This window comes from Antrostomus carolinensis, unplaced genomic scaffold, assembly GCF_000700745.2.
Source record: "Antrostomus carolinensis isolate BGI_N321 unplaced genomic scaffold, ASM70074v2 scaffold53418, whole genome shotgun sequence".
Lineage (NCBI taxonomy): Eukaryota > Metazoa > Chordata > Aves > Caprimulgiformes > Caprimulgidae > Antrostomus > Antrostomus carolinensis.
The window spans coordinates 3,555-13,349 of record NW_010331965.1 but is presented as its reverse complement, the minus strand read 5'-3'; the positions used below and the strand labels follow the sequence as shown (position 1 = coordinate 13,349).

Below are 9,795 nucleotides of genomic sequence, written 5' to 3'. Positions count from 1 at the left end.
AGGGAAGGATGGTGCAATCAGTCCCAGTTCAGCTGCACTTTCCCTGGGCACAAGAGCTTCACCAGCACCTTGTTGCTTCCCAAATCCTTCCAGACCCAAACATCCGAGCCCTGCAGAGAGTCAGGGCAGCCTTGACCTGAATTTCCCTCTCCCGGCTGCGGTCGTTGCCTCCATTCTCCCCCCCGGTAGCTGGGAGCAGATGAGGCCAAAGTCCCGACAATCTGTTTTCCACCGAGGGCTGATAAACCGCGCGGGCACAGAACGGCCCCGACCTCCACCCATCCCGGCTTTGTGCAGGAGAGAGTCAATATTTAAACTCAAGTTTATTTCCTGAGCAGATAGGGGAGCGTTGGGGCTGTTCGTGGGAGAAATCCCCAGCTCCATCCCAGGCGCCAGAACCAGCCCTCTCCCCACACACAAGTTCATTTGTTCTCCTGACCGTGGGTTTCACCCCAAATCCCCTCTCCTGTGGGAGCAGGACCTCAACCCCACCAGCTGTGTTACATGAGCATCAGTTGCAGGGCTGGGCACCCACTAACGAGGCAGCAATTTAAGGGAGGGGGTATGGCCAGATAGGGTTTGGTTTGTCTCTTTGTCTGCTCTTGGTGTATCAACCCCGTGGTGGGACACCTGAAATGAAGCATGGGCCAAGAAGAACCGGGGTCAGAGACAGGAGGAGGTAAGGAAATATTTAATCATCCTATGAATGGCAGCCCCTGCTTTAAGGCAAGGCAGGGCACTGAAAGCTTTGAAACCTGGTTTGCATTTAAATTGACCAAAAACTCCATTCAAGTGTTGTGTTTCCAGTAAAGTTTGTGGGTCTCAGTGAACTGGGCAGAAATTGCTGGCAGGATGCTTCCTCTGCTGCAAATTTAGGTAAATTCCTATGGTAAATTGCTCAAAGGAAAGGAAATGGCACTTTTTTTTCATTGCAGTGCTTGCAACCAGGCTGTGCACAGGGTGTAGGAGGTTTTACAGGTGTGTGACCAGCAGAAGGTGGCCTTAATTTGGAGGGTTAAGGTGTATGTTCCTGAGCAGGGAGATGCAATGCCTGGTGTTAGGGTAGGCAAGAAACCAACTAAAATAAAAGGCTGGTGGATAAAGATCCTGTGAGCTGTGCAGTAGAGGATGGAGCAGCTGAGCTCATCTGATGGGTCTGACAGCAGCAAAGGGTCTCCATCATCCCTTCCAGAAAAGCTCAGGGTCAATTTTAACTCCAAATACCTACTTTCATGTACATTTTAACTCCAAATACCTACTTTCATGTACATTTTAACTCCAAATACCTACTTTCAAGCAGCCAAGCCTACTGCTGCCTCCACCCTTGCTCCAGGTGCACCCAATGCAGTTTGCTCAGCCTAAACCTACCTGGAGGTGAGGAAGATGAGAGGGAATCTGATTTTGCAACAGTTGGTTTAGCCCCTGCTTTGAGGAAGAAACCAAAGGAAGTGCCTGTTTTAAACTGAAACCTTCCCTGAGTGAGGGAGCCTGTTACCCAGGAAAAAAAATAACACTTTTTAAATAAAGAAACACCCAAGAGTTGTTGTTTTACAGTTGTATTTTGGAGCACAGTTAAATCTTCTTTGAAATAATCTCTGGTGTTAGGGAACAGGGCCATGCATTATTTAACTTGTGTTACTGTAACATAAACTGTAGGGGAGGAAGGGAGGACAGACAGGACTGACTTCACGACACCGAAGGGAGCTGGGGGGGGGGCTGCCAGTCCCAGCATGAACCAGCACTGTCCCACAGGCTCTGGCTGGGAGGTGTGGATCAAACCTGTCTGATGGAGGAAAACCCCTGTGCGATGGCAGGTTGGGGTCCTTGGAGGACCAAGATGGGACGTGACCCCATTTGCTGCTGCAGGAACGTGCTCAAGGACCCGATAAACCTCTTCCCAAGTTGTGCAGCAACACCTCTGTGCAAAAGACTGCTTCATGGGGGAACCAGAACGGAAGAAATCTGCCTGGCTGCCGTGACAGCACAGACTGGTGCAAAAAAAACCTCTTATTTGGGGAGCTGAGGATAAATCCTGCCCTGCTGCCACCGGTGAGCTCTGCTATGCAAGGACAAGCCATGCTCCCGTGTCCATGAGGAGCCCTTGATCCCGACGTCTCACAAGCCTTTGGCCAGCTCAAGGTTTATTCCTTTACTCCAGACAATGGACCAAGTATCCCTCCTGCAAGGTGTGTAGCTATCAGCAGGACACTGCCATGCAGCAGCCCAGCGCCGCCACACGTGGCTCTGTGTCCATCACAAAGTGTTTGGCAGGAGCCTGGCAAAGCTCGTGGTCCTGCCGGCTGGGAGATGCTTAGGAGATGCAGTTGTGCCGGGACAGAGATGTGCTGCACCCAAACGTGGGCCGGTCCAACCCCAGACACATCTCCCCTGAGAAAGGTGCACAGGTGGCCTGCCCAGGTTACACCCAGCAGCTCTGTTGGGTGGATCCTCAATACAACCTGTCCCGTGGGAAAAAGCCTTCCCAAAGCAGTTCCCACCTGCAGCACACATCCTTCCCCGAGGGCTCTCTCCATGTCCAGATCCCAGCGCTGCCCTGGAGCTGAGCTGTACCTGTCCCTTTGGGACTGTGCTGCTCTTTGTAGTGAGACTCTGTTTCCCTTTTCTGTTTTCACACTATAATTTTCCTTTCGTGTCCATGGGAGGTGGTGTCCTCCCTAGTAGTGTTCAGGTACCCTCAAAAACCTTCAATATGGGTTACAGGGTTGATCTTGCCCAGGATGAGCAACCTGCTACACAGATATGTGCCCTGTCCAGAAGAGATGAGGCTGGTCAGTTGGCGTAGACTTCCCAGCAAGGTCACCTTGGATCTCCTGCTGCTTCTCAGCTCAGGCAGAATGAAGCAAGTCTTTTGTCCCTGCATCTTGGGGCTGGCTTGTTTAATACCTGGGCATTTTCTGGTTTTCCAGACTTCCCCAGTGACTCCAGAGCTAGAGCCTGGGCCAAAGAGAGAAGACAACTCCCTTCTGCTCTCTCTGTTACACATCCTGGTTGAGACAGTGATGAGGATGGGGCTTTGGTCCAGCTGGAGCCTGAAGCCAGATCTCCAGAAGCCAAGTTGTTGCTGGCCTGGCTGGAGAGGAGGTGTCTTGTTCTGGCACCACGGACTTTGGATCGAAAAGAAAAAAATATACATATATTGAAACAAGCTTAGGGTGTCTTGAGGAGTTCAAGTTCATCACCTCTCCCTGCCGAGGAGTCAGTCGATGGGGAAGCAGGCGGCTGGCATGGGCGCTCTGCGGAAGAGCAGGCTGGAGCCACGGAACAGCTGCCCCTGAGGAGAGAGAGAGAGCAGAGGGTCAGGGCAGCTGTGCTGAGACCTGGGCCAGGGAACCCCAACTGGGCTAGTGGGGACAGACTCACACCCACCACAGGGCTGTGAGGCCTGAGCACCCCGGGCTGCCCTGAGAGGGCAGAGGAGAAATTTGGGGTTTCTCCTCCTACAGAGGAGAAATTGGGGTTTCAGCCCCTGGTGTTTCCCCAGGGATGACTGACAGAGAGGGGCAGAGCCACCCTGCTTTGCTGTGTGCAATGTGTTTGCCAAAAGCCTGCGGGCATGTAACAGGCAGACCAGTACTGCCATGCCTGGTACCAGTGCTGGAACTGGAGGGATGGAAACAGGTTACAGAGCATGTCAAGGATGAGGCACAGGCACTTCTTGGGCAGCACTGGAGACCTCAGGAAGGAGCAGAGGGAGCCCAAAGCCCCCACGTGTGCCCCACACCCTCACCTGAGCGCTGAGATACCTCCAGCAATGGATCCAGGATGCAAAGGCGGGAGCGTAGGGAGGGAGGCCGGCGCGTAACCTGCATGACAATGAGAGGGAGCTGAGATGGGCTGTACAGATGTCACGTTATCCACACAGAGGTAACACGAGCAGCAGTGAGTGTAAGTGAGGACACAGAAACAGTGTCCGCACTGGGCTGAAGGCCAAATGACCGGCTCGTTATTTACAATGCAACAGATCATGTCATTTAATTACCCCTGGAGTGGACAAACAAGGAGTGTCACCTGGATACGCTGACAGCCCAGGACTATACGCTGTACCTACACCTTCAAGAGGCAGCAGATATCGAGATGTGACACCAGCAGCTTGGATCCAGTCCCCTTCCCACAAGCATGAAGGCAGAAGATTCCCACATCAGTGGGACTGGGAAAGGAAGCCTGATCCTACTCCTGTCTTCACCCATCATTAAAAGCTTTGCTTTCCCCCGTGCTGCTCCCCAGAGCCAGCACAGTCCCTTTGATCCCTTCAGCCTCAGGCCTAGTTCAGATTGGACCACACCACCATGACTTGCCCTGTTTCTCTCCACTTGAGCTTTTATGCTGCTCTTGCCTGTACCCTCTGATCTAAAATTATAAGCAACCTGGGACAGGAAACAAGCCGACTCTGAGAGGTGCCGTAAACTTCATGGTTCCATATGAAAGCTTCATGATCATTAGCAGAGGATCCAGACAACAAGGGGCTGGAAGAAAGGAAGGGGAAGCCTTAGATCTCAGTGTGACGGACGTACCCACAGTTGTTCACTGCCATGAGGTCTCCCACGAGGAGGAATGGGTATGTCAGCATGCTCACAGCGATCTGAAAGCACAGAAAACCAGTAGCCTCTCTAACATTCACCATGTCAAAAAAAAAGCTACTCCCAATTTTTGCATGTTAACAAAGTTATCCTCATTTGGATATAAAGTACAGACCAGCCTTTTCCCCCAGACCATGAGCTCTCAACCCACAGGCAGCAGGAAGAGGAGAAATGACAAGACTGTTGTCTACGTACCCCCATCACAAATTTTGTGTAGCTCCGGATCACCGATGCCTGGCTGAACTGGGAAGAGAAACCAAAGGGATTGTAGAGGAGGCAGATGACACCAGACTGTCATTAAGTGACATCCCTCTGAGCGGGAGATGATGGGGGTAGGGCAGGGGAAGAAGGCAGAAAGCAACACTAACTGTTGAGAATCAGGGAGAACGTTTGCTATCAAACCTGATCCCCTGAACTGCAGCTGAAACAGCCCCGAGCAGACACGGCACCTTTAGGGGCTTTTTAACCAAAGCCCCGTGTCCATATTAAATTAGCCCCCACTTCCCATTAACTCCTTCCAAGTGCAGGTGCTTGGTACAGGTTCCCCCAAACCCCCCATCAGACACTCCCACTCACGTTATCATCCACTGCGTAGGTGTTGATGAAGTGAGCCAAGAGGTTGCAGCACCAGAGGAAGATGACATCCCCCAGGATGTGAGGGACTAAACCACTGCAGGGGCAAAAAGAGGGGGGTGAGGTGGAGAAGGGTTCCAGTGCTGCCTTCCAAGGTGCCCAGCCCTCCCTCCACCAGCAGAAAGGAACCCTGTTCCCCCAAAATGCATTTTTATTTTTGGAGGAACTGAAGGGAAAAGAGGAGGTTTCAGGGAAGAGCTCTCCTGCCCTTCCAACATGGGGTGAGGTGAGCTGCCAGCTGATCCAGCCAGGGGATGCTCTGGAGTGGGAAGTTTGGGATCTGGCATTTGGGCACAACTCTGCCAAGTCACCTTGTTCTACCCCAAATCCCTTCTTGGCCCAACTCCTGCTCTGAAACCCAGGCAAGGCACAGATGAAGCAGGTTTCTGTTAAACTCGTTTTGCAGATGCTCTTCCAGATGTAAAATAAGAAGTTTCTCTCTTTGTGGATGTCCCTCCTTTTAGTAATTAAAATGAGTGGGGTTGTTCCTGCAAAAACTGCTCTGCTGTAAAGTGGGATTAACTGGGGGCAGCAGTCCACCCCCCTGATTTTTCCCACTCCCCCTGATTTTTCCCACTCCCCCTGATTTTTCCCACTCCCCCTGATTTTTCCCACTCCCCCTGATTTTTCCCACTCCCCCTGATTTTTCCCACTCCCCCTGATTTTTCCCACTCCCTGCTGCCACCTGGGAGCGTGGGGACACAGGGTGATGTGCTACTTTGGCTCACACCTCTCCCTGATGCCTGAGCTGGAGTTCCCAGCAGCACAAACACCCCCAGTTTCTGCAGCTAATGGCACTAAAACACTAACAAAGCATTTCAAAGGGGTTTTCCACTTTGTCAGCACTTCAGCAGCATCTGTTGCACCGGCATTGAGCACAGGGCCTCCTGCTTTGGCTGTGCAGTTGTTCCACTGCAAAAGGATCCAGGTGTGCTTTAAACCTGGTGTCACCAGCAGATGTGTTCCAACAGTTCTTCTGAAATGAGCCTGTTGAGAGCCACACAAGTGTTTGCTGGGCTGGAAAAAGCCACCTCCCATTTCTTCCCTGCTTCGTTGGAGCAAGGGAGCAGTTTTGTTTGCTGCTGTGGTCCCTGCAGCAGCAGAATGGTGATTGGGACTGCAGGCTCTGATCCAGCCTGCTCTGCTTCCTCGGTGTTAGGATTTATATCTTTTTGAGACAACCTGTGTATTGTCAAGACCCTGGCAGCTCTGGAGATGCAGCTGAGGTCTCAGAGGCCAGGCACAGCAGAAGTCTTCATAGATCTGTTGGCTTAAAAGATGTGATACGTGCAAGCAACAGACAGGACAAAGAAATCAAAGCTCTCCGGTCCCAAAGAGATGGTCTGCTTTGTGTTTAGCATTCAGCCTTTGTCAAAAAAATCCCTTCTCTAACTCAAAGTCAAATCTGAAGCAGACTCCTGAGCTGCTGCAGATAGAACAGGGGCTTAGTGAAGTCCAGAAACAGAAGACTGGGCCACCACAGCCGTGTAAGTAAAACCTCACCCATCTGTCAATAGAGAACAGGATCGTTTGTTCCGTTTGCAATAAGGACCCCATCCCTCTCCTCCATCATCAAAGTCATGATGGATGCTGGGCCTGTGTTTATGGGATGACTGAAGACCAGGAGTCTGAAAGAGCTGCAGAAAGGGACTAAAAAAATCCAAATTCATTTGTGCTACAGCTCTCACGCCTGGTGAGATGTCCAAGGAGGTCTGGACTAGGAATATTTTTAGAAGCTGACAAGTCATTAAAAGCTGAAACAGCAGCAGGCAGATGGTAAAGCCTGTGATGTGACCCAGCTCGAAAAAAACCCCAGTGCCAAGCAGGGGTGGGACAAGCCATCTTTGAGGTGACCACATGCAGCAATCTCAAAGCCCCAGGAACATCTTGCTGGCCTTCTGGCAGGAAGGAAGCTGGTGCAGATACAAGGGGATGTGAGATAAGTCTATCCCCTGAAAAGTCTTTAGCCAGGCACACATCTACAGTGAGCATGTGCTGCTGTTATTGCTGTGTAGAGGTTATGAGGCCACGAGAAATAAGTGAGGCCACGAGAAATAAGTGCACCACAAGGATTTTAAGGGAGTGGTTGTGTTTGGATTGCGTTAGGAGGGCTGGGAGCAGAAAAGCAGCACTTTGGTCCTACAGATGCAGTTTGTGTTCCCTCCATGGCAGTGTGATTTCCTAGCGGGGCTGTAGAGCACGTATAACTTCAGAGCCCTCCTGAGACATTTTGGGTTGTGTTAAAGCTTTTCCTGCAAACTATTAAGTTTAATTAGGCTACCAGCAGTGTTTATTTTATGTGGAGGAAGGGAATGCGGCGGCTCCTTTCACATTATTTCCTCAAGAGGTGGAGGAGAGGGAAGGTTGCTGGGCAGCCTGTTCCAGCCATGCTCCATGTGCAGGGAACATCCCAGAGGAACCTGTATTTAATGGAATTTTGGGGTTGCACAGCTCAGCAGAGAAGCTGTGGGCTGCAAAAGGCAGATGCAGTGACACTTGATTGCTGGGGTCTCTGCAGACCCCTGGCCCTTTCCCCTTGGGGGAGGACAGGGTAAGACCCCCAGTGATTGCTCCCCTCTTCCTGATGGGTTCATGTTTTATCTGGAGGCCCAAATTTTGTGATTGCAGAGCCAAAGCCATCAGGCCTGAAAACACCTCTTGAAATTTCAGAGCTGTCTTTACTATTATTGACATAATAATAGTAAGTTATCACCTCACCAGGAGCAGAGGCAGCAGGTGGTTCTGCTTTTATATAGATGTGAAAAAAAGGCAAGAAGTGTTAATTAAGGGTTCAGGCAAAAAGTTGTCCACTAGACTTCAATGACACCATCAATTTGTTGTGTTTCATAAGGGCTGGAAGAGTCTTTTTAGCTCCTTCTGGTCCAGGCAGCATCACACTCTACTGTACAGGCAAACCTGCTGCCAGCACAAACCACCTGCTCCTTACAAGCACCCACAGTGCTCTTCAGAGGAATGTGCTTCTTATCCAGGGCCCTGGCTTTGATTTCAACAAGGGGTCTCATTGTTGCACTCGATCTTGGTGCCTGTTGCACAAACAAATGCTTTAAATGGCCCTTCACTGGAACACAAAGAAGTGTCAAGGGAAAAAGTAAGAAAAAAATACAGGGTTTTTTCTGGGCTTTGAAGGTTGGTTTGAAGATAAGATCTGGGGCAAACTTAATGGTCAAACTGGAGCGGTGTCAAAGGCACAGATTTAATCTGTGCTCATGGGAGTGATGTGAGAGTTCTGTGGTCAGATGAGGTTTCAGATGGGGGGAGCTCAGCATGACGCCTTTAACTGAGGTTGGCAGGGCAGCCAAGAGACCCATCAGCACTTTTTGACTATGGGAGAAAGTATTTAAACAACAACTCACGTACACAAAGAATCCCAGGATCCCTTCTTCCTTAAATATCCTGCCAATGGCGCTGAACACACCGCTGCCAAGAAAGGAGAAGAGCTATAAGCACCCAGGGGTTGCTCTGTCTCTGTCCCACACAGCTTTCCATGCACTCCAGCCACCAGCCATAGCAGTGTCCCCCCCAAACCACCACACCAGCACTGCAGCAGGAAGCTTCACTCTCCTCCTTCTCCTCAACCCATGAAGGAGGGTTGTGTCTGCATCCTTCCAGTCTGCAATAACACCTGGGACAACACTCAACTTGCTGACAACTGTTTAAGTGCTGAAGTTAGATGAGCTCTGCTTGGCTTTGTGTGAGTGGACACACATGCTGCAACCATGGCACAGAATATCCTTTGATCGGGCTGATTCTCAGGCCAAGAACCCTGTCCTGTCTGGGAGCCTGTGCTGGCAGTTGTGGGTTAGCTGCAATAGTGTCCAGCATGCTTTCAGGTGGCTGCATGTGTAGTTTTGCTCTGCAGAAAGGCAGGTTTTACTGAAAAAGGCTTGGAAAAAAATCTTGCAGACTAGCAGAGCTGCAGCAACACTTTGTATTGCCTGCTCTGCCTCCCTGCTGACTTCCCTTTCTATTCACACCTAAAGCAAAAAGGCAGGAGACTCACTGTGTGATCAGCAAGATCCAAAATCTCACTGTGTGATCAGCCACTAAAATCCCCACGGGCACAAGGCAGAACTGAGGTACACCAGGGACAGAGCCCAGCCTTCCCACCTCCTTCATCCCCCATTCACCCACCCTCTAACCACACCTCAGATTCATTTTTCAGTCTCCCAAACCTCCTGTGTTGCCACATTCCCCACTGCAAGGCAGAGTTTGGCACAATTGACACCAGGACTCATGGTTCTGTGTGTCCAAACCCTTCAGAGCTGCAGCTCTTCACCTGTATTTGACTTCCCGGCCGATGAACTGGACCATGCAGCGCATGGAGATCACTAGGAGGAAAGAAACACAAGGCTGATAAAGCAACAAATCCAGTTTGGTTTGCAACAGATGTGAAAGAAAATGCAACCTGACCTTTCTGCCCTCCCTCCCCTCAACTCACATCACCTCCAGCTCCTCTCAGTGGTCCTCATCTCTGCAAGACTCACAGAATCCCAGACTGGTGGGGGTTGGAAGGGACCTCAGGAGATCATCCAGTCCAACCCCC

The 9,795-nt window shown here is 50.9% G+C and overlaps 1 protein-coding gene across 1 annotated transcript in view; it reads right to left on the bottom strand.

Moving 5' to 3' along the window:
* Positions 1–3,217: 3,217 nt before the first annotated feature.
* The window catches only part of MTCH1 (mitochondrial carrier 1), a gene marked incomplete at its 5' end in the record, with an annotated part of 9,469 nt that continues 2,891 nt past the window's right edge, over positions 3,218–9,795 (bottom strand). Inside the window, 7 exons of the mRNA XM_010173328.1 lie at positions 3,218–3,292; positions 3,749–3,824; positions 4,533–4,600; positions 4,794–4,841; positions 5,175–5,268; positions 8,610–8,669; positions 9,529–9,580. Coding sequence (XP_010171630.1) covers positions 3,218–3,292; positions 3,749–3,824; positions 4,533–4,600; positions 4,794–4,841; positions 5,175–5,268; positions 8,610–8,669; positions 9,529–9,580 — 473 coding nt within the window. The remainder of the gene's footprint in view (positions 3,293–3,748; positions 3,825–4,532; positions 4,601–4,793; positions 4,842–5,174; positions 5,269–8,609; positions 8,670–9,528; positions 9,581–9,795) is intronic.